This window comes from Oncorhynchus mykiss, chromosome 23, assembly GCF_057628025.1.
Source record: "Oncorhynchus mykiss isolate SJ-2025 chromosome 23, ASM5762802v1, whole genome shotgun sequence".
Taxonomy (NCBI): Eukaryota; Metazoa; Chordata; class Actinopteri; order Salmoniformes; family Salmonidae; genus Oncorhynchus; species Oncorhynchus mykiss.
The window spans coordinates 45350532-45375152 of NC_143044.1; the positions used below are offsets into that span (position 1 = coordinate 45350532).

Consider the following 24621-nt stretch of genomic DNA (forward strand, 5'->3'; position numbering starts at 1 on the left):
TTATGGAAGAGTGGCAAGAAGAAAGCCATTTCTTAAAGATATCCATAAAAAGTGTTGTTTAAAGTTTGCCACAAGCCACCTGGGAGACACACCAAACATGTGGAAGAAGGTGCTCTGGTCAGATGAAACCAAAATTGAACTTTTTGGCAACAATGCAAAACGTTATGTTTGGCGTAAAAGCAACACAGCTCATCACCATGAACACACCATCCCCACTGTCAAACATGGTGGTGGCAGCATCATGGTTTGGGCCTGCTTTTCTTCAGCAGGGACAGGGAAGATGGTTAAAATTGATGGGAAGATGGATGGAGCCAAATACAGGACCATTCTGGAAGAAAACCTGATGGAGTCTGCAAAAGACCTGAGACTGGGACGGAGATTTGTCTTCCAACAAGACAATGATCCAAAACATAAAGCAAAATCTACAATGGAATGGTTCAAAAATAAACATATCCAGGTGTTAGAATGGCCAAGTCAAAGTCCAGACCTGAATCCAATCGAGAATCTGTGGAAAGAACTGAAAACTGCTGTTCACAAATGCTCTCCATGCAACCTCACTGAGCTCGAGCTGTTTTGCAAGGAGGAATGGGAAAAAAAGTCAGTCTCTCGATGTGCAAAACTGATAGAGACATACCCCAAGCGACTTACAGCTGTAATCGCAGCAAAAGGTGGCGCTACAAAGTATTAACTTAAGGGGGCTGAATAATTTTGCACCGGGGGATGACCGTGGCAGCTTTCCAATCTTTGGGGATCTCAGACAATATGAAACAGAGGTTGAACAGGCTAGTAATAGGGGTTGCAACAATTTTGACGGATACTTCTAGAAAGAGAGGGTCCAGATTGTCTAGCCCAGCTGATTTGTAGGGATCCAGATTTTGCAGCTCTTTCAGAATATCAGCTGTCTGGATTTGGGTGAAGGAGAAGTGAGGGGGGCTTGGGCAAGTTTCTGCAGGGCCTGGGCTAACCTCTACATCACCAGAGGAGGAGTAGAATAAGGGTGCGGCTAAAGGCTATAAGAACTGGTCGTCTTGTGCGTTTGGAACAAAGGAGCAGATTTCTGGGCGCAGAAGAATAGATTCAAGGCATAATGTACAGACAAAGGTAAGGTAGGATGTGAGTACAGTGGAGGTAAACCTAGGCATAGAGTGACGATGAGAGAGGTTTCGTCTCTGGAGGCACCAGTTCAGCCAGGTGATGACACCGCATGTGTGGGTGGGTGTAACAAAAGGGCTACAGTTGAAGTCAGAAGTTTACATACCACTGAGCCAAATACATTTAAATTATGTTTTTCTCAATTCCTGACATTTAATCCTAGTAAAAATACCCTGTCTTAGGTCAGTTAGGATCACCACTTTATTTTAAGAATGTGAAATGTCAGAATAATAGTCAAGAGAATGATTTATTTCAGCTTTTATTTATTTCATCACATTCCCAGTGGGTCAGAAGTTTACATACACTCAATTAGTATTTGGTAGCATTGCCTTTAAATGCTTGGTGAATTTTGGCCCATTCCTCCTGACAGAGCTGTTGTAACTGAGTCAGGTTTGTAGGCCTCCTTGCTCGCAAATGCATTTTCAGTTCTGCCCACAAATTCTCTATAGGATTGAGGTCAGGGCTTTGTGATGGCACTCCACTACCTTGACATTGTTGTCCATTTTGTCATAACTTTGGAAGTATGCTTGGGGTCATTGTCCATTTGGAAGACCCATTTGCAACCAAGCTTCAACTTCCTGACTGATGTCTTGAGATGTTGCTTCAAAATATCCACATAATTTTCCTTCCTCATGGTGCCATCTATTCTGTGAAGCGCACCAATCCCTCCTGCAGCAAAGCACCCCCACAACATGATGCTGCCACCCCTGTGCTTCACGGTTTGGATGGTGTTCTTCGGCTTGCAAGCCTCGCCCTTTTTCCTCCCAACATAACGATGGTCATTATGGCCAAACAGTTCTATTTTTGTTTCATCAGACTAGAGGACATTTCTCAAAAAGCATGATCTTTGTCCCCATGTGCAGTTCCAAACCGTAGTCTGGCTTTTTTATGGCGGTTTTGGAGCAGTGGCTCCTTCCTTGCTGAGCGGCCTTTCAGGTTATGTCGATATAGGACTCGTTTTACTGTGGATATAGATACTTGTGTACCTGTTTCCTCCAGCATCTTCACAAGGTCCTTTGCCATTGTTCTGGGATTGATTTTCACTTTTCGCACCAAAGTACGTCAATCTCTAGGAGACAGAATGCGTCTCCTTCCTGAGCAGTATGACTCCTGGGTGGTCCCATGGTGTTTACACTTGCATATTATTGTTTGTACAGATGAACGTGGTACCTTCATGCATTTGGAAATTGCTCTCAAGGATGAACCAGACTTGTGGAGGTCTACAATTTGTTTTCTGAGGTCTTGGCTGATTTCTTTTTGATTTTCCCATGATGTCAAACAAAGAGGCACTGGGTTTGAAGGTAGGCCTTGAAATATATCCACAGGTACACCTCCAATTGACTCAAATGATGTCAATTAGCCTATCAGAAGCTTCTAAAGCCATGACATAATATTCTGGAATTTTCCAAGCTGTTCAAAGGCACATTCAGCTTAGTGTACGTGGAATTGTGATACAGTGAATTATAGGTGAAATAATCTGTCTGTAAACAATTGTTGGAAAAATGACTTGTGTCACGCACAAGTTGATGTCCTAACCGACTTCCCAAAACTATTAATTTGTGTAATGGTTGAAAAACTAGTTTTAATGACTCCAACCTAAGTGTATGTAAACTTCCGACTTCAGCTATTTCTGATATGGGCAGAAATCTTAAATTCTTGTTAATCTAACTGTACTGTCAATTTACCGTAGCCATTACAGTGAAATAATACCATGCTATTGTTTGAGGAGAGTGTACAATTCTGAACTTGAAAATGTATGAATAAACCAATTAGCCACATTTTGGCAATCTTGACACAACATTTTGAACATATATGCAATGGTTCATTGGATCAGTCTAAAACCTTGCACATACACTGCTGCCATCTCGTGGCCAAAATCTAAATTTCACCTGGGCTGGAATAATACATTATGGCCTTTCTCTTGCATTTCAAAGAAAAATGCATGTTTTTCTTTGTATTATTTTTAACCAGATCTGATTTGTTATATTTTCCTACATTAATTTCACATTTCCACAAACTTCAAAGTGTTTCCTTTCAAATGCTATCAAGAATATGCATGTCCTGAGCTACAGGCAGTTAGATTTCGGTATTTCTTTTTAGGTGAACATTTGTTTGTTTGGGGACTTATTTGTGTAGGAATGTAGCTGTTTTCTGGGTGATTTGTGATGTTTTATTTGTGCTTCCCATGCCTGTATTTCTGTATTTTTACGTGTATATGTTTTGGTATAATTGTGTATATATGTATTGTATATACAGGGCACATTTGTAAAAATAGACCAGGGTCTATTGTTGTTTCCCCCTTATAAAATAAAGGTTAAATATTTTTTTTTACCATGAATGACTCAAACAATGAGATTTTGTTAGATATGTTTCCCTTTTTGTTACACCATTGACTGCATGCAGAATATCATCCCTGCACATACTACATGTACAGTAAAAGTTTAGATTTTGACCTGTTGAGAGAGTATGGATGCACTGATCCAGGGACATCTACTCTTACCCTAATCCTCACCATAACCATGAATTACCAAATGATGGGGATGACCCTGGATAAGGGATCAGGGCACCACTCGTGGTCATGGAAACCCTAGTTAGCCTAATCATCCTCAGTCTAATCTCAGTATTAGGCTAACCAAGGAAGCACCTCACTCCCCAAATTCCTTTAATAGATGGCCTGACGTACGTCTCTCTGGACAGGGCACCTAGCTGTGTGGACCACAATGGGTTGCCAGAGGAAGGAGGGGGTAGTGGTTGAGTAGAGGCATATGGCCACAGCCCTGTCCCCTACTGACTGCTTGTCTCTGGGTAAGCCTCCGCTCTGCCTTAGCCCGTCCCTCTCCCAGATACACTCACTCCCGGACCGCGTCAACGCCTGGAAGATTGCAGCAGAGACATCCCTCTCCATCTGCACCTAAAGACATGCATGCCCCGACAATGAGGTGACTGAGTCACCGCCAGAACAGAAGCAGAGGTGCTGATGCGGAAGGAAGGATGCTGTGTGTGGGTTGGGAGGGTGGGACACATTAACAAGCTGTAATCTCAACTGCCTTATCCATAATGCATTGTCTGGGCCAACTTACATGGTGTTATATGGTGTTACATGGTATGTTACCTGGTGTTACCTGGTGTTACATGATGTTGGACCATTTGTGAAGAGAAGATAATCCATCATATTACTTTATTAGCTTTTCTCCCTCTCCCTCTCCTTCTCCCTCTCCTTCTCCCTTTCCTTCTCCCTTTCCCTCTCCTTCTCCCTCTCCTCCCATTCCCTCTCCTCCTTCTCCCTCCCTCCCTCCCTCCCTCCCTCCCTCCCTCCCTCCCTCCCTCCCTCCCTCCCTCCCTCCCTCCCTCCCTCCCTCCCTCCCTCACTCTTCCCCTTCTCCCCCCACTCCTTCTCTTTTTCTCTTCTCCCTCTCCATTCCTCTCTCTCCTTCTCCCTCCCCCTCTCCTCCCTCTCTCTCCCTGTTCTTTTTTGTTTGTTTGCCTCTTTTATCATGGTTATTGTGCCAATCGTTACTGGCCCCTTAAAAACTACAAACAGCTTAATTGCTGGGCTGTAAAAAATGTGCATGTTTGTGACAGCCAAGAGTTTGGGATTAGTGTTAAAATGTGGCATCAAGCACATTTACACTATTTCCCCCTGAATATATTCCCAACTGAATAACAAGAACCTGGACCTGTTTCAGGTTAAGGATCTGTTAAGGTCGAACATGGCTTTGCCACCTTGTGATACGTGCCTGGACTACTGAACAGTCTCATTTTCAGACCAGTCTTCAAAACAACAACAGAAAACAACAAACACTAATCATGAATACTGTCATGATGAATACTGTATGATGAAATCCATAGCTGAAAAAGGCTGAATTTCTGTGTTGAGGACTGACCAAATAAATAGCTGAGGATCATTTGTTTATAACAGTAAGTATATTGACAAAGGAAACCCCTATTGGTTCAAAATGTAATTCAAGGAAATTGTTTTCTCTGTTCAGATAGCATTTTGAGAATGTTGAATTGGAGCATAATCTACATAATCTGCAGAAGAAAGACTGAAATTGAAGTTAAAGTTGTTAATTTGAGTAAATCAATTAACTGAATTAAAGAATTCGGATCTCATTAGCAATAACTAACAAAGCTGAAAAAGCCACATTTATAAAAAAATGATGTAATCATTTTTTTACGTAGTTAATGTGGCACTTTATAGAGGTACTGTTTATATTTTTAAGCAACATATCAAACACAAATGTTTTGAAAACATTAGAAGCATTTTTCAACTCCTGAAATAAAAATGTGTATTTTATTCTTATAGTGCAAATTAAGAAAATAAAGAGCACAAATCTATTATCAGTGAACATGTGTTTGTATTTCTAATTTTCTATAAATTACACTTTTAAAGAGAACAAAAAATCGGATCATTTTTTATGACAAAGATGGTTTGCAACATTTCCAGTCTTGATGCACTTGTCAAAGAAATGTAAAAATATGAAAATGTTGTGTTTTTCCTATAGGTTGCTACAGTCACACACTACAGTGTACAGCCCCTGCCTCACCTCTACAGCATGTCTCTGCTAATGCTCCCTGTCAGAAATACTAATCCTGGTAATCACTGCAGATGAGAGGGATAGATGGGATGGTGAAGGAGCGCTGCTGCCATGTGTGTGATGGGAGGGCAGGGAGGGAGAGGAAGATCAACAGTGTCCTAAACCTATCAAAGTGCCAGTTTGTTTAATTGTTGGCACATCAACCGTGCAGACGAGAGCATCCACCTTCCTCCCTAACGCACTCATTACCATCACCCCAACTCTGTCCATAATACATCAGACTCCTAACACCCTGACAACGAAACAGCAAACTGCCCTAAAAAAAGTAGATTAAAATTGTAATCATATACGTGGGTTTTTTAGCATGCACACCATACTGTACCATTAGTTTCACAAATAAGTAATAATTTGCTAATGACAACATTATGTTGAGTCAGTTTAGGGGCAATTCAAGTGAGTGATATTTACATATGCCTAATGAATCACAGTGTGTGGCAGCTTGAGGAAGTCTAATGAATATTCATCCAGGCATTCTCAACCGCCGCCGCAGTTTATAAACTGATTTATGGTTGATTTGCCCTTTTAAAAAATGAAAATGTGCGCATCTCCCACAAGGAGGGAATGAACAATAAAGGCTGATTATAAAAATGTTTTAGTGGTTAACTGCCGGTGAGGAGAGCAGAGGCTTATTTTTATAGACTTCCCCAGCTTTCATAAAGAGCACGCCTTTGCGTCTTTGTGAAAAGTAAGGGACCAATCTGCCCACCTCCTTTCGGACTCAAGATGGCAATGGTGCCAATGGTATGGCAATGATTTGCCCTGTAATTTCCATTCTTGGCAGTTAGGTTGTAACCCCTCAGGTGGAGATTCAATAGGCAATCAGTACATCACACAACCTCCATGGTTTATCATGCTAATACAACTGTCAGTTTAGCAGGTGCTACGCCACATGATAAAGAGCCAGGCAAGAAAATACAATAGGCTGTAGGATGTTCATAAATATAATTTTATGGTTATGTTATTTGTGTGGGCAAAATGCATTTACTGCACTTTAAAACTCTAAATGTCAAACAAGGTGATCATAAGAGCACACCCGGCCATTCGGTTTCTGTTTATGATACAACACTTTTTTCTTCCCAGTGCTTACAGTAGACAAAAGGCACTTTCGATTTGTTTCACGAAGTTCACAAATTTAGCATGATAGAGTGCTGAGTGTTACTTTGGTCCTGTTTACTGTAGCAGGTGATCCAATAAAGTCAAACATTTGCTGTGTATGACTGTGGTTACATTTCTCATTGGTAAAGTCCATTGGCGATTAGCAGGATCCCTTGAGAAAGGCAGCAGCCGAAATGTCAGGGCTGGCTAAATATTGAATACAATAAATGTAAAACACTTTGCAAGAACAAAGTTGTATATTTTTCGTGTTCACCCTATCTCCACATTAAAGTTTCATTGACCAAACCATACAATTAGAATTCTTGACTTATTCTATGTAACAAACCCTCATTGTATTAATCCATATGTCCTCTTTTTGTCTTGGCGTGAATAAACCATGGATTAAAACACAGCAGTAATCAACCTTAACAATAAGATTGTAGTTATTAAGCAGCTATATGTGGAATAAGGCAACCACATGATAGTGAGGGAACCCATCAGCATTGGAATTTAAGACATGCCTATACAACTAATTCTAGTTGATGATGTTGGGAACTAGTTTTGAGTGAGGCATGTTGGCACCATTTGTATTTTGCACTTTTATGGAGTATTTTCAGAGTATGGAGCTTCTGCTTTTTGGATGATAGGACACCTTTAGTTCTGTGACATTCTCATCATGGAACATGTCTGCCCCCTTGTGTTGCTTTTTCCTGAATTATTTGTACAGCTTTGTCCAATAGATGGCACTGCTGCTTGATATCTAAAGACAATGAACCAGCTAGCTAGACTGTGATGACTCAAGCTTTTTTTCCCCTTTATTTAACTAGGCAAGTCAGTTAAGAACAAATTCTTTTTCACAATGACAGCCTACCAGGGAACAGTGGGTTAACTGCCTTGTTCAGGGGCAGAACAACAGATGTTTACCTTGTCAACTCAATGTTCTACACTGCACAAAGGGAGTTGCTATCTGGTAGAGGACCAGCTCTTTCCTGACTTCCTTCCTCTACAGTGGCTGCAAATGGCCTTCATCAGACTGCATTACACCAGAGGGGGAGCCCCTAAATAGTCTTTATATACAATGCAGGTAAAGTATGATGCTCTGTGTAGCTGAGGGTTATGCTGCTGCAAATAGCTGTCTATGTTGAGTAGACATGAGGTTATGGGTAATTACACATATCCTTTATATGGATTAGATGTGTTAATAAACTCAAATGAATTGTGGGTAAGCCCCATCACCCTAGAAGTATTATTTTAGATGAATCAGTAATCTCCATGTAAGTTTGCTTGCAAATCGTTTAAGTGCATGCTGTATAGGTGTAATTATGTGACTACAGTATGCTTTGCCTTCCTACACTGTAATTACCCCGCACCTCTCCAAAAACCTGGATATGTAAGTATGTGTGTCTTTCGGAGTGTTGGGTTAAAAGTGGAAGTAAAATTTTGGTTGGACCTTATGTGCAATTGACCAATAAAGTTATTTAAATCTTAATCTTATTTACTGTAGGCCTACCCACATGTAACAAACATGTAGTTATTTTTGAGAGGTCAGAGAGGCGGACCAGCAGCCATTCTAACCAAATGGACAATACATTCCATTCCATTCTAATCCATTTCATTAAATTCTATTCAATTCCATTCCATTTCATTCTATTCCATTCTATTCTATTCATGGCAATGCATAGGATTGTGGAAATACATTTCTCCCATAATAAGACTAGGGTATGTAGGCCAACGTCTAAATTTTTATCGTGAATCTGAGTCAGGATTTAGGTCAGAATTATGACTTATCTCATTCCAATGTAATAATTTTTTCTAGGGCTCGCTGTCTCGTAAAAAAATGACACGCCCTCTTTGTGCTCACTGACGCGCCTCCATTGTGCACAGTAGGTGGGACCATGCATTTCAGTGCGCTATTCGTCACCAACACGATCCAGAGAACGTAGCATAATGGCGCTTTGCTCAGACACCCCCTATGTTTTGTGAGATGTAACTGCGTCTGAAGGCTGTGAGAGATAAGTGGAAAGTCCCTAACACTGGGAATCCCCTTTGTCTGCCTGGGCTTTTCCGCAGTCTGCATGAAATACATTAAGTTGGAGGACGTGATCTATGCTTTGACATAAAGAGTAAACATACCAACATATAATTGATTGTGAAGAAGGCTGAATGGCGCTGTTTGGACTGCTGCGGTTACCCTGATTGAAGTGGCAGAAGACTACCAGGAGCATCCTTAGGGCTTTGTTGGTGGTCTTATTGTACAGGTAATATGCATTCATATTCTATATGTTTCTCTATCAATAATTGGAACTCACTTTCGTTTTAGCGTTTGAAATCTATATACTATACGTCGTTGCATTGTTGTGTTTCTGGGGAGACAGACCGAGGTTGCGCACGTCGGTGGGCGCCATTGTTTACGAAGACGTCACCCTCAAGCAATTAAATATGGAATTAATAGTTCATGTTACATTTTAACTATGTTTATGACAATACTCGCGATGCAATGTTACAATGTTTCAAACGTTGCTGTCAGAGGAATGGACTAAGTAATTTGAACGTCAGTCAGCAGGCTCCTGTTACTGTCTTTTGTGTCAACTGCAGCGCTCATGATTCCCCGTGCTCTGACCAAAGTCTGCCAATATCGAAAGAGCTACACTCTCCTTATTACATAGATATTTAGAGGTTATTCTACAATTACATTATGCGCCTTCAAGGTAGGCTATACTGTAATTGATGAAGGATGCTTGAATAGTTTTGTCACTGTACACGGTGCATAAAATATACAGTGTATACATCTTATTTTATCACATTGTAGTTGGGCACCTCTTCAATAAGATCATAAGAGCCTATTGTTATGTTATAAGTAATGCCTGACTGACAAGTTCCTGTTTCAATGGTCCTCCAATTTGACAAATGGAAAGAACTGTAAGGGTTTTAAGTAGTTCCATTCTTATGCATCAATCATTGCCAGTATTATCGAAGCATTACTTTTCTGTGATGGTGGTTGTGAGTGGGCCTTATTATTATTTTTAACTAGCCTCTGCCTACAGCTGTCCTTTGGCTTAGGGTCTGAAAAATCACCATCAGCTTGTAGAGGGTGCCTCTGTCCCATTGGGGCAACAGAGGTTGTGGGGGAATTCTAACTTGGAAAAGAACACAAAAGCTGTCTTGTTTGTCTTTAGTCATGACCCCCACTTTGTCTAGTATTAGAAGTGGGCCATATAGTCCAGAGATCAGAACCACATGCTGCCAATGAAACCAACCAACAACTGTTTTCCTACTCTTCAGTTCTGCATTGGTACACGTTACATCTGGTGAACACCATGTCCCAGGGACAGAATTTCCTGCCCAAGTTCCTCTTTGTGAGTAACCTGCTGAAAGCGGTCAAGATCCGGGAGCGGGTGCCCAACGATGTAGTGAAGCCGGCGGGCAGTGAAAGCCTGATGCACCACCTGCGGGGCATGCACCGGTACACACTGGAAATGATCAGCATGAGCCAGTTCCCTCAGGCCTTCCAACAGGTCATTCAGGCAGCCATCTTGGACAGGGCCATGCAGAGCTCCCTAGAGCAGGAGAAGAAGCTCAACTGGTGCCACGAGGTCAAGAAAATGGTACCACTGAGGACCAATGGTAATGTATTAGTTTGGTTTGGGTGCCTGTTCCCCTTGTTGGTCATTCTAGTAGGAAGGTAGGAGGTATTTGTGAAAAGAGGGGGGGGTTGTGTCACTTTTAGAATTTCCATTATTAGCTCTTGATTTGACTGGTACCTAACATGACTCTGCAGATTTACAGTACATTATTTGTAGATCATAACATCTAGGGTACTTATGTGGGACATCCCAAAGCAGAAATTCTATGATGTCATACTGATAATTTCCCCTCCATTGTTCTAAAGACCATGTTGACCGAGTTAATTCTGTTGACATTCAAACTCTGTAATGATTTGTTTCTGTCTGCTTTGCAGTGGAGGTTTGGGTATACCCCTTCTCTCAATAAGTAGCTAAGTGAGTTGGACCTTTATTCACAAATCATACAGCAAATAACCCCACTTGTCTTGACTCACACGTGGGTTAGTGACCATGTCAGTCATGTAATTTCATTGAATCATTGCAAAGATGGAATGTTATTGTCAGGTGGATATATAACCAGGTTATTGGGTTTATTGTCTTATTGAGGGTAATATCTTAACACCTGGCATCTTGAACCTTTGCCATTTTAATGCTGTCACACCATAGTAGCAGTACATGAAACGTGAATCAAAGGCTAATGTATTTTCCCTATATGTTGAAACTAAAGTATTTCCAGTAAAATTATAGTGATAAGAGAAGTTTGTCTTCCTGTAAATCTGATCCAGAAAGACCCTTGACATGATACATATTTCCTTTCTATTGAGTGAGTGGAATTTCCTCATATAAGTCTCTGGAGGGCCCACCCATGCCTACATTTGGAAAATATAGAAGTCTTTGGAGGGCCCAGACAGGCCTTGATTTAGAAAATATAGAAGTCTTTGGAGGGCCCAGACAGGCCTTGATTTAGAAAATATAGAAGTCTCTGGAGGGCTCAGCCAGACCTTGATTTGGGAAATTATAGTATAGAGTAGTTTTTCCTATGAATGACATAGCAGCTATGACTTTCAGACTGAGGAGGACCACTCTGTCTGTTGCTGGCTGGCTGGCTGCTGACTCACTGTAATGAATCCATTGCGTAAGGTGACTGGTGAATAAGGACAGGACAGGAGAGGTAGAGGACTAGGGGAGGACAGGACAGGACCAGAGAGGTAGAGGAGTACTGTACCGGAGAGGTAGAGGAGGACAGGAGAGATAGAGGAGGACAGGAGAGGTAGAGGAGGACAGGAGAGGTAGAGGAGGACAGGAGAGGTAGAGGAGGACAGGAGAGGTAGAGGATGGGAACCTTGTGCTGGGGACAATAAAATATGCAGTTTTGTCACACAACGCAATGCCACAGATGTCTTAAGTTTTGAGTGTGCAATTAGCATGTTGACTGCAGGAATGTCCACCAGAGCTGTTGTCAGAGAATTATATGTTAATTTCTCTGTCATAACCCACCTAAAGTTGTTTTAGAGGATTTGGCATTACGTCCAACCGGCCTCAAAACAACCGCAAACCACGTGTATGGTGTTGTGTGGGTGAGCAGTTTGCTGTTGTGAACAGAGTGCCCCATAGTGACGGTGGGGTTATGGTATGGACAGGCATAAGCTACGGTAAACTTAGACGATTTAATTTTATTGTGGTAAATTGACGAGATCCTGAAGCCCATTGTTGTGCTATTCATCCACGACCATCACCTCATGATTCAGCGTATTACATAGTTATAATCGCAATGTACATATTACATAGTTATAATACATATTACAGAGTTGTAATAGTAATATACTTATTATATAGTTATAATACCTATTACATAGTTATAATATTAATGCACATATTACATAGTTATAGTAGTAATATACATATTACATAGTTATAGTAGTAATATACATATTACGTAGTTATAATACCTATTACATAGTTATAATAGTAATGTACATATTATATAGTTATAATACCTATTACATAGTTATAATAGTAATGTACATATTACATAGTTATAGTAGTAATATACATATTACATAGTTATAATAGTAATATACATATTACATAGTTATAGTAGTAATATACATATTACATGGTTATAATACCTATTACATAGTTATAGTAGTAATATACATATTACATAGTTATAGTAGTAATATACATATTACATAGTTATAGTAGTAATATACATATTATATAGTTATAGTAGTAATATACATATTACATAGTTATAATACCTATTACATAGTTATAATAGTAATGTACATATTATATAGTTATAGTAGTAATATACATATTACATGGTTATAATACCTATTACATAGTTATAGTAGTAATATACATATTACATAGTTATAATAGTAACGTACATATTACATAGTTATAATAGTAACGTACATATTACATAGTTATAATACCTATGACATAGTTATGATAGGTATTATAACTATGTAATATGTATATTACTATGACATAGTTATGATAGTAATATACATATTACATAGTTATAATACCTATGACATAGTTATAGTAGTAATGTACATATTACATAGTTATAATACCTATTACATGGTTATAATACCTATTACATAGTTATAACACCTATTACATAGTTATAATAGTAATGTACATATTACATAGTTATAATACCTATGACATAGTTATAGTAGTAATGTACATATTACATAGTTATAATAGTAATGTACATATTACATAGTTATAATACCTATGACATAGTTATAGTAGTAATGTACATATTACATAGTTATAATACCTATTACAGAGCTATAATAGTAATATACCTATTACATAGTTATAATACCTATTACATGGTTATAATACCTATTACATAGTTATAACACCTATTACATAGTTATAATAGTAATGTACATATTACATAGTTATAATAGTAATGTACTAGTAATGTACATATTACATAGGTGTAGTAGTAATATACATAATACATAGGTATAATACCTATTACATAGTTATAATAGCAATATACATATTAGTTATAATACCATTGCATAGTTATAGTAGTAATATACATATAACATAGTTGTAAAAGTAATGTAGATATTACATAGTTGTAATAGTATTGTAGATATTACATAGTTGTAATAGTAATGTAGATATTACATAGTTGTAATACCTATTACATAGTTATAATAGTAATGTAGATATTACATAGTTGTAATAGTAATGTAGATATTACATAGTTGTAATAGTAATGTAGATATTACATAGTTGTAATAGTAATGTAGCTATTACATAGTTGTAATACCTATTACATAGTTATAATAGTAACGTACAATTACAGTCATAATACCAACTACAGAGTTATAATAGTAATGTACATATTATAGTTATAATACCTATTACATAGTTGTAATAGTGATATATATAACATAGTTGTAAAAGTAATGTAGATATTACATAGTTATAATAGCTAATACATAGTTAATAATAGTAATGTACATATTACATAGTTATAATAGCTATTACATAGTTATAATAGTAATTTACCTATTACATAGTTATAATACATTTTGCATATACCACAAATACCTTATTGCCTTATCACTATTATAAACTGGTTACCAACGTAATTAGACCAGTAAATTGTACTTTTTTGTCATACCCATGGAATACGGTCTGATATACCATGGCTTTCAGCCAATCAACATTCAGGACTTACATATTACATAGTTATAATAGTAATGCACATATTACAAGGGTATGATAGTGATACACATTACAAAGGTATAATATTTGAGGGCATACAGTATGTAAAAACAGTGTTGCACTTATCGCAACACAGTGTCCACCTCTACTGGTGTATTCGACACGCTGTCCACCTCTACTGGTGTATTCGACACGCTGTCCATCTCTACTGGTGTATTCGACACGCTGTCCACCTCTACTGGTGTATTCGACACGCTGTCCACCTCTACTGGTGTATTCGACACGCTGTCCACCTCTACTGGTGTATTCGACACGCTGTCCACCTCTACTGGTGTATTCGACACGCTGTCCACCTCTACTGGTGTATTCCACACGCTGTCCATCTCTACTGGTGTATTCGACACGCTGTCCATCTCTACTGGTGTATTCGACACGCTGTCCATCTCCACTGGTGTATTCGACACGCTGTCCACCTCTACTGGTGTATTCGACACGCTGTCCACCTCTACTGGTGTATTCGACACGCTGTCCACCTCTACTGGTGTATTCGACACGCTGTCCACCTCTACTGGTGTATTCGACACGCTGTCCACCTCTACTGGTGTATTCGACACGCTGTCCACCTCTACTGGTGTATTCGACACGCTGTCCACCTCTACTGGTGTATTCGACACGCTGTCCACCTCTACTGGTGTATTCGACACGCTGTCCACCTCTACTGGTGTATTCGACACGCTGTCCACCTCTACTGGTGTATTCGACACGCTGTCCACCTCTACTGGTGTATTCGACACGCTGTCCACCTCTACTGGTGTATTCGACACGCTGTCCACCTCTACTGGTGTATTCGACACGCTGTCCACCTCTACTGGTGTATTCGACACGCTGTCCACCTCTACTGGTGTATTCGACACGCTGTCCATCTCTACTGGTGTATTCGACACGCTGTCCACCTCTACTGGTGTATTCGACACGCTGTCCACCTCTACTGGTGTATTCGACACGCTGTCCACCTCTACTGGTGTATTCGACATGGCGGAAGACAAAAAGAGGAAGGCCGAAGGTATTCAGTGTCGGAACTCAGAACTTCTTCTTTTAGGTAAAGAAATATGCGGGTGTAAAATATGAGATCTCTATTGGTTGTTGGTGAAGCTCGTGAATAGAAAACATTCCAGCCGAGCCAAGCACCGCCCCTCTGGAAAGTCCAGGGCAACATGTCTCGGATGTCTCTGGAGTAGCTGACAAGGGGAAGAAAGAGTCAAATGGCAGCTTCACGGCACTTAGTCACAGAGAACCACAATCAGGGAAATTCCTCTCTTTGGTGTGGCAGGCAGCAGGGTATTTCAAATGCTTTAGGCCCATTTTGTTACAATGACAAAAAGACCCCACCGCCCTGCAGTAAGAGTAAGACGGTTTGTCTCCCAGATGGTTTATCATTGATTTCTTAAACTAGGAATTAAACCTGCAAATGCAACTTTACCTGATTTACTCCTTTTGCCCATCTGGCACCCTCTCCAGTCATCACTGAAGGCTGTTTTTTCATTATCTTATTTAGTTTAGGTTGTTTTAGTGTTAACGTGCCAAGGGAGCAAACTACAGTTAGAGTTTAAAACAATACTGTATGTGTCATTGGCCTAGTGGCCCAGTCTGTTTTAGCCATGTTGTATGGCATGAAGACAACCATAGAAGACAACACATGGAAAGCGACGAAAGTACATCACACAAACCAACAGTGCTGATATTCTGTGACATCATTTCCACTGTAAGGTGATGAATGGTGGTCAGATATAACAAACCAACAGTGCTGATAGTCTATGATATCAAACTTTCTCAGGCCGTTTTATATTTCCTCTGTAAGGTGATGAATGGTGGTCAGATATAACGGATGCCTGAAGAGCGCTGCGAGAGCTGCTCTGGAAATCCCCTCTCCTTTTCCTCCTTTTTCTCAGAGCGATACAGGTCTTTGTCGGCGATGGATAGTTTTGCTGTTAATAACTCGCAGTCTTACCTGTGGTGATGGGAAGTTTGTATTTCACAAACACAGAATCATAGTAAAGAGTTGTATTAGTAACGGAACTGTTGATAAACTTACCCTCCACTCTACATGCCTGGATCAAACCAGATGGAACTTTCCAAAGTTTGAATGCGTGAACATAATAAATTCTCAACAACAAAAGAGTGATCAAATTAAGAGCCTACACTTGAATGTAATATCTACCCCCATATGTCATGGCTTTGTGTGTGTTGCAGGAGATGGGAACTGTCTTCTCCATGCTGCCTCTCAGTACATGCTGGGGGTGCAGGACACAGACCTGGTCCTGAGGAAGGCCCTGCACAGTGTGCTCAAGGAGAACGAAACAGGCAACTTTAGAGCCCGTTTCCAGACAGAGCTACTGCAGTCTCAGGAGTTCACCCAGACTGGCCTGCGTTACAGCACCATGGTGAGGAACGAAGGCCCCCTCTACGACCAGGATTGTGTTTGAATAACATACCTCCTCTACGACCAGGATGGTGTTACTATAGCAGACCTCCTCTACGACCAGGATGGTGTTACTATAGCAGACCTCAGGTCTGTCAGTAGTATCACCCAGGTCTGTCAGTAGTATCACCCAGGTCTGTTAGTAGTATCACCCAGGTCTGTTAGTAGTATCACCCAGGTCTGTTACTAGTATCACCCAGGTCTGTTACTAGTATCACCCAGGTCTGTTACTAGTATCACCCAGGTATGTTACTAGTATCACCCAGGTCTGTTACTAGTATCACCCAGGTCTGTTAGTAGTGTCACCCATGTCTGTTAGTAGTGTCACCCAGGTCTGTTAGTAGTATCACCCAGGTCTGGTACTAGTATCACCCAGGTATGTTAGTAGAATCACCTGTTAGTAGTATCACTCAGGTCTGTTAGTAGTATCACCCAGGTCTGTAAGTAGTTTCACCCAGGTCTGTCAGTAGTATCACCCAGGTATGTTAGTAGAATCACCCAGGTATGTTAGTAGAATCACCCAGGTCTGTTAGTAGTATCACCCAGGTCTGTTAGTAGTATCACCCAGGTCTGTTAGTAGTATCACCCAGGTCTGTTAGTAGTATCACCCAGGTCTGTTACTAGTATCACCCAGGTCTGTTACTAGTATCACCCAGGTCTGTTACTAGTATCACCCAGGTCTGTTAGTAGTATCACCTGTTGGTAGTTTCAACCAGGTATGTTAGTAGTATCACCGAGGTCTGTTAGTAGTATCACCTGTTGGTAGTATCACCAAGGGTGGTTAGTAGTATCACCCAGGTCTGTTAGTAGTATCACCCAGGTCTGTTAGTAGTATCACCCAGGTCTGTTAGTAGTATCACCCAGGTCTGTTACTAGTATCACCCAGGTCTGTTACTAGTATCACCCAGGTCTGTTACTAGTATCACACAGGTCTGTTACTAGTATCACCCAGGTCTGTTAGTAGTGTCACCCATGTCTGTTAGTAGTGTCACCCAGGTCTGTTACTAGTATCACCCAGGTCTGTTACTAGTATCACCCAGGTCTGTTAGTAGTATCACCTGTTGGTAGTTTCAACCAGGTATGTTGGTAGTTTCAACCAGGTATGTTAGTAGTATCACCCAGGTCTGTTAGTAGTATCACCTGTTGGTAGTATCACCAAGGGTGGTTAGTAGTATCACCCAGGTCTGTTAGTAGTATCAATTGTTAGTATGATCATGATGTTTATAGCAGCTAAATTGGTTGTAATTTATTATTCTTCTGTCAGAATTGGGAGGAGGAATGGGAGAAGATCATCAAGATGGCCTCGCCTGTGTCCAGCCGCAATGGGCTGCAGTTTGACTCCCTGGAGGACATGCACATCTTTATCCTCTCCAACATCCTCCGCAGGCCCATCATCGTCATTGCAGGTACAGCCTTCCTCAATGAACCCTCTCATCACTCAGTTCATCAGAGGTTCAAACGCAGACGTATATGCAGTTTCTGTAGGTCTTTCTGTAGATTTGTCTACTACAGCAGTATAATCAGTCAGTGTGCTGTCTTTTTGTAGGTCTGTCTACTATAGCAGTAGAAGTAGTCAGTGTGCTGTGTCTGTAGGTTTGCCTACTACAGCAGTAGAAGCAGTCAGTGTGCTGTATTGTGTTCAGTGACTAACTCATGGCTGTATCCTTACAGACCAGGTGCTGCGCAGCATGAGGTCCTGCTCCTCCTTCTCTCCCCTCAACGTGGGGGGCATCTACCTTCCTCTGCACTGGCCTCCAAGGGAGTGCTACAAGTACCCCATAGTGCTCGGCTACGACTCCCAGCACTTTGCCCCCCTCATCACCATCAAAGACAGTGGCCCAGGTGTGAACAGTAACCGTTGTTGATAGATTACTGTGTTGAGAAGTGCTTGTAGGATGAGGGGGAATGTGACCTATCTTCCACATCTTACTAAATTGGGTCATTTATTGTGCTGTTTTGGTGTACGGTGTCATTGTGTCCCAGAAAGGTGCTAGCTATATACTACTTCCTGTATATCATCATTATGACTGTGTGCCCCAGAGATCCGAGCAGTGCCGCTGATCAACCCGGGCCGCGGGGGCTTCGAGGAGCTCAATGTGCACTTCTTGATGGAGAAAGAGCAGACGCAGAAGGAGAGGCTTCTGAAGGACTACCTAATGCTGATGGAGATCCCTGTCATTGGACTGGGCTACGATACCACACGCATCATCAACGCTGCCAGGTGGGTGGGACGCTAGAGCCATGGAGAACGGTAGAGAAAAGGATGTAAAGCACTGTTTAAAAAGCACAATACAAATATGTTTTTAAAAAGTCTTTGTGGTATAGTAGTGCTTTATTTATTGGGGTGGGTCAAGTTGAGAACCAATTGTCATTATTGACAACTTGGCAGCCTGGCCAAGAGGTGTATAATTATCCTATCAGTAGTATTGAGTGTGTTGCGTGCTGCCTTTCCCAGGCTGGATGAAGGGAACCTGCCTGAGGACATGAACCTGATGGAGGACTACCTCCAGTTGGTCAACCACGAGTACAAGCGCTGGCAGGAGGACAAGGACCAACTGTGGGCCCCCCACCCCCATAGACCACCCCCCTTCTCCGTGTCTCAGCTGTCCCTCATCGAGATCCGATGTGCCACACCACGGTGCACCTTCTACGTCTCAGTGGACACCCAGCCACACTGCCACGAGTGCTTTGAGAAACGCCAGGGCCAGCCTAACGGGAGGATAGAGGCTGCCTCTACGAAAGGCGGAAATCAGGCTTGTGAGCCGGGGTGTAGTAGTAGAGTACGGCCCAGCCCCTCTGGCTGCCTGGCGGTGTTATCCAGCCCGCTCTCCATCGCTCCACCGCGCTCGGCGTCCTGCTGTTACAGCGAAACCCACGCCATGAAGTGCAAGATGCCTGGCTGCGTTTTCACCCGCAGCAAGGAGCACAATGGTCTGTGTGAACGCTGCTTTAACAGCCAGCAGAATGCACCAGGAAGGTGCGGCATGTGCCACCAGGAGGCCTTCAGGATATTTAACGGACTGTGCCCCCCTTGCTTCCAGAGTACTGGCACAGAGCGGCGCGAGGAGCCCCAGCCGCCGGCAGCAGCGTCCTCTTCTGGGTCGTCATGGACCAAGCCCCCGTCCAAGGAATCTGAGTGCTCGGGCCGACCCTGTAAAAGGTTGGGATGCCAGTTCTTTGGTACTCAACAGAAGCGTGGATTCTGCACCATCTGCTATGTGGACTATCAGACCAACCACCGTAAGTCTAACCAGATGCTTGTTCTTAGTCATTTTAACAGGAAATGCTTTTCTTTTCATGTCCCAGCAAAATATATAGAAGGAATCAGGCCACATCAAAAGCCACAGCTGTCATGTCTTATCTTGGTCTACTTATGTCAGTATACTTAGAAACAACATGAAACTAACTCGATGTTTACACCAGACAGAACTGGAAAAGCTGCAAATTTACCTGAATCTCAAGAATAGTTGATATTGTGTGTGGTCATATGTTAGTTTGACATGTGGTTTATCTGGGTTTATCTCCTCCAGTTGCGACCCTTCCTGCTCCAATCCAGACTCGCCACGCGTCGGAGGCAGGCTTCCAGAATGCTTCGCGCTGTCAGGGCCTGGGGTGTGGGGCCATGGGCAATGCCATGCTGGAGGGCTACTGTAACAAGTGCTTCTTTAACGAGCAGAGCTCCAGGTTCAACCAGAATGCTACCAGGGCTCCCGGTGCCCACTCCCCTCCGCTGGTCATGGTGAGTGTCTCCCTCCCTCACACAGGGCCCAGTGGCTGTACACCACATCTTGAATTGCAAATAATTTTTACAGTTTCAGAGTGTAGAATGATTTGTTTCCTCTTTGTTTTTCTCTATCTGCAGCGGACTGCTAAACCAGAACAAGACAAACCCAGAAAGACCCAGACCCAGGCCATGTGCAGGTGGAATGGCTGCAGTAACTTCTCCCACGGCTGCACAGACCCGTGTCCAGAGTGCCGGGCCACACGAGGGCAGAGAGAGAGCCGCAGGGAGAGGGCAGGGGCACCTAAGGAGACGATGAAGCAGAGCTGTAAAGCCCAAGGCTGTGACCACTATGCCAACATAGAGAAGCAAGGCTTCTGTAACGAATGTGACCACTTTAAGCAGGTCTACAGGGGGTGAGCCCAAAGGTTTGGGGAAGATTAAAATGGTCGTGCCACCATGCTAGTCAAAGCATCTCTGAAACTAGTGAATCTAAGGCCAGACGCCCGTTTTAACATGTGCTCATGAAGAGAAAAGAGCAGGGGCAGTCGAAATGGCAGGCAGAATACCTCTTGTTGCAATTATTATTATCCCACGTGTACAGGATGAAAGGTGAGGTATACGTGTCAGACAACGGACAACGTGTACAGTATCATGCTGTACTACTGATTGTATCTTGAAAAAGCGCAATACGTAAGCTGCTTAATAATATGGGCAAGCAATTCTCTATCAAGCAGCTAGTCACCGACACAATGTGATAAATTGCAGCTTTTGTTTAAGAACCTCATCGACCAAAATTCTGACAACTGCAAAGTTGTGCCAAAGCCATCACGACCACTAACAAAATGAGAGTTTGGTCAGTAGAAATGTGGTTTAAACAGAATTAGGTACAGTCAAAACTGTTCCATACCTAGACAGCTAATGTACAGTATCTGAGTGATTGTGAGTGGGCAGTACCCTTAAGTACTGAATGGTGCTACTCGAACAGAAGTCAAACGTAGAGGTTATGTTACATGACAGAGAAAAACGGTAGTTAAAACTCAATAATATTCAACCTCAATACATATGCTGTTGTGCTCTTGTTTTCAACCTCTCCCACTGCCACATAGATGTCTGCTGGCAGTACATATGCTGTTGTGTTCTTGTTTTCAACCTCTTCCACCACCACATAGATGTCTACAGGCAGTACATATGCTGTTGTGTTCTTGTTTTCAACCTCTCCCACCACCACATAGATGTCTACAGGCAGTACATATGCTGTTGTGTTCTTGTTTTCAACCTCTCCCACCACCACATAGATGTCTGCTGGCAGTACATATGTCGTTGTCGACCACTTTTTGGATCTCTACTGTAGAAGTCCAAGTTAGCGCTTGCCCTGAGAGTTGTACCATGTTACAGTGTGTTCTATATGTGGTAATGCTGGGCAATTACCTTCACACAGACTCCTAGTTAATGAGTTACTTGCCAGTGAGGAAAGGAGTGTGTGTTTGGAGGTAAGGAAGGAGAACATAAAGGCAGGAGAAATCCCTGTACAGCTCAACACCCCATTCAGAGGAGGGAGAACATAAATCCAGGAGAAATCCCCGTAGAGCTCAACACCTCATTCAGAGGATGGAGGGAGGGAGAACGTTAACAAACACCTGTGGGGAAAAACAGCAACACAGCCCTTAGCTTGGTTCATACCTTGTAGCTGTGGCATGGCTGGACCCCAGGAAGAGTAGCTGCTGCTTTGGCTGCAGCTGATGGGGATCCATAATAAATACAAATACAAGCCTGCAGTAAAATACCTCACCACCCATAGAACTTGGCCTGCAGTATAGTACCTCTTTATCGTAGGGGCTCTGCTGAAATCTGCTCTGCTCACACGATGCCTCACTCTACTACTCTGTTTGATATAAAACTGACATGCCTGTGTTTTCTTCTTTTAAACCTATATATTTGAACTGACGTTTCCTTCCTGCCCAAAAACGTGCCATCGTCTTCAAAGCATTGATTTGACCTCTTAACTAACGCATCGTTGAAGTCTGTTCAATATGCATATGCGACATCTGTTAAATATGCATATCTGACGCCTGCAAAAAAATGTATTTTGTTGATTAGACTTATGGCAGCATAGATATAGATCTGCGCTTTAAGCAGATGATACACATCATATATTACAAGGGTAATTAGTTGTCAGTACATGCTCTTTGGTTATGGGTCTGAACCCCGTTCAGACCACTACATACTACACAATACTTAATAAGCTGCTCTGGTACTTTCCTTGACATGCATAGGGACGACATTCCAATGTTACACATAAACATGCAAAGTTGTAACAAAACATGCAAAAGTTGTGAGACATTTTTGTGTAACCTGTCAATAATAGGGTATTGTATGAAAAGCTTTGTTTTGTAAGTATTTATTAATATCAAATAATATCTGTACTGTGCGTTTCAATACTTATTTATATGTCCTGAAATGAATTATTTTTATTAAGAAAACCTGACATTGTCTTGTTGTTTATTTCAACTGTGTGTGTGTGTTTGCACGTAGGTGCGTCAAATTCTATAGAACATACACTACATGACCAAAAGTATGTGGACACCTACTCGTGGAACATCTAAGTTGGTCCCCCCATTTGCTGCTATAAGAGCCTCCACTCTTCTGGGAAGGCTTTCCACAAGAGCATTAGTGAGGTTGGGCAATGGATGTTGGGCGATTAGGCTGGCTCGCAGTCTGCGTTCCAATTCATCCCAAATCTGTTCTCTGGGGTTGAAGTAGGGCTCTGTGCAGGCCAGTCAAGTTCTTCCACATTGATCTCGATAAACCATTTCTGTATGGACCTCGCTTTGTGTACAGGGACATTGTCATGCTGAAACAGGAAAGGGCCTTCCCTAAACTGTTGCCACAAAGTTGGAAGCACAGAATTGTCTAGAATGTCATTGTATGCTGTGTCGTTAAGATTTCCCTTCACTGGAACTAAGGGGCCTAGCCCGAACCATGAAAAACAGTCCGACACCATTATTCCTCCACCAAAATATACAGTTGGCACTATGTATTGGGGCAGGTACCGTTCTCCTGGCGTCCGCCAAACCCAGATTCGTCCACCGGACTGCCAGACAGTGAAGCGCGATTTATCCCTCCAGAGAACATGTTTACACTGCTCCAGCGTCCAATAGTGGTGAGCTTTACACCGCTCAAGCCGACACTTGGCATTGTGCATGGGGATCTTAGGCTTGTGTGCGTCTACTCGGCCATGGAAACCCATTTCATTAAGCTCCCAACGAACAGTTGTTGTGCTAACGTTGCTTCTAGAGGCGATTTGGAACTCGGTAGTGAATGTTGCAACCGAGGACAGACGATTTTTACGCACCTCGTGCTTCAGCACTCGGCCGTCTCGTTCTGTGAGCTTGTGTGGCCTACCACTTTGCGGCTGAGCCGTTGTTGCTCCTAGACATTTCCACTTCCCAATAACATCTCTAGCATTTTATACACCTCTCAGCAACGGGTGTGGCTGAAATGGCCAAATCCACTAATTTGAAGGGAGGGGTGTCCACATACAATTGTGTTTATATTTAGTGTATTTCTACATATCCCCACATTTCACACTTATGTATATGACTGTATGTTGCTCAATGGTTAGTTGTAAAAAATGACATTCTGTGTTTTCTGTTTGCATAGTGATTTTAGCACTAGATGTGTGGGGTATTTTCCAGTGGGGACATACAGTATGGGACTGTGCCGAAGTGAAGTTAAACACCACCACACGGACTCTCTTAATTTAGCTAAACCATCCACATTACATGTTGGTTCTCTCGCACACATACAGTACCAGTCAAAAGTTTGGACACACCTACTCATTCAAGGGTTTTTCTTTATTTTTACTATTTTCTACATTGTAGAATAATAGTGAAGACAGCAAAACTATAAAATAGTATGTCATAACCAAAAAAGTGTTAAACACATCAAAATATATTTTTGATTTTAGATTCTTCAAAGCCTTGATGACAGCTTTGGGCACTCTTGGCATTTCTACCAGCTTCATGAGGAATGCTTTTCCAACATTCTTGAAGGAGTTCTCACATATGCTGAGCACTTGTTGGCTGCTTTTCCTTCACTCTGCGGTCCAACTCATCCCAAACATCTCAATTGGGTTGAGGTCGGATGACTGTGGAGGCCATGTCATCTGATGCAGCACCCCATCACTCTTCTTCTTGGTCAAACAGCCCTTACACAGCCTGGAGGTGTGTTGGGTCATTGTCCTGTTAAAAACAAATTATAGACTCACAAAGCGCAAACCAGATGGGAAGGCGTATCGCTGCA

General features: G+C 42.0%; 1 protein-coding gene and 1 long non-coding RNA gene across 3 annotated transcripts in view; one reads left to right on the forward strand and one right to left on the reverse strand.

Moving 5' to 3' along the window:
* LOC149972614 (uncharacterized) overlaps positions 1 to 24621 on the reverse strand; it is a 337364-nt gene that overhangs the window by 72599 nt on the left and 240144 nt on the right. The gene's annotated exons all lie outside the window — the stretch shown is intronic.
* On the forward strand, positions 8743 to 22799 carry LOC110502983 (tumor necrosis factor alpha-induced protein 3). Of its 2 annotated transcripts, XM_036960815.2 has the most exons (9): positions 8743 to 9103; positions 10128 to 10469; positions 16367 to 16557; positions 17860 to 18001; positions 18267 to 18437; positions 18636 to 18816; positions 19051 to 19835; positions 20126 to 20334; positions 20458 to 22799. In XM_036960815.2, the coding sequence occupies exons 2-9, from the start codon at positions 10163 to 10165 to the stop codon at positions 20734 to 20736; spliced, it is 2265 nt and encodes a 754-aa protein (XP_036816710.2). In that variant the 5' UTR covers positions 8743 to 9103; positions 10128 to 10162; the 3' UTR covers positions 20737 to 22799. The 2 variants fall into 2 exon arrangements, with proteins under 2 accessions (XP_036816710.2, XP_036816711.2); XM_036960816.2 differs by lacking the exon at positions 10128 to 10469 and having other exon boundaries at positions 8785 to 9103.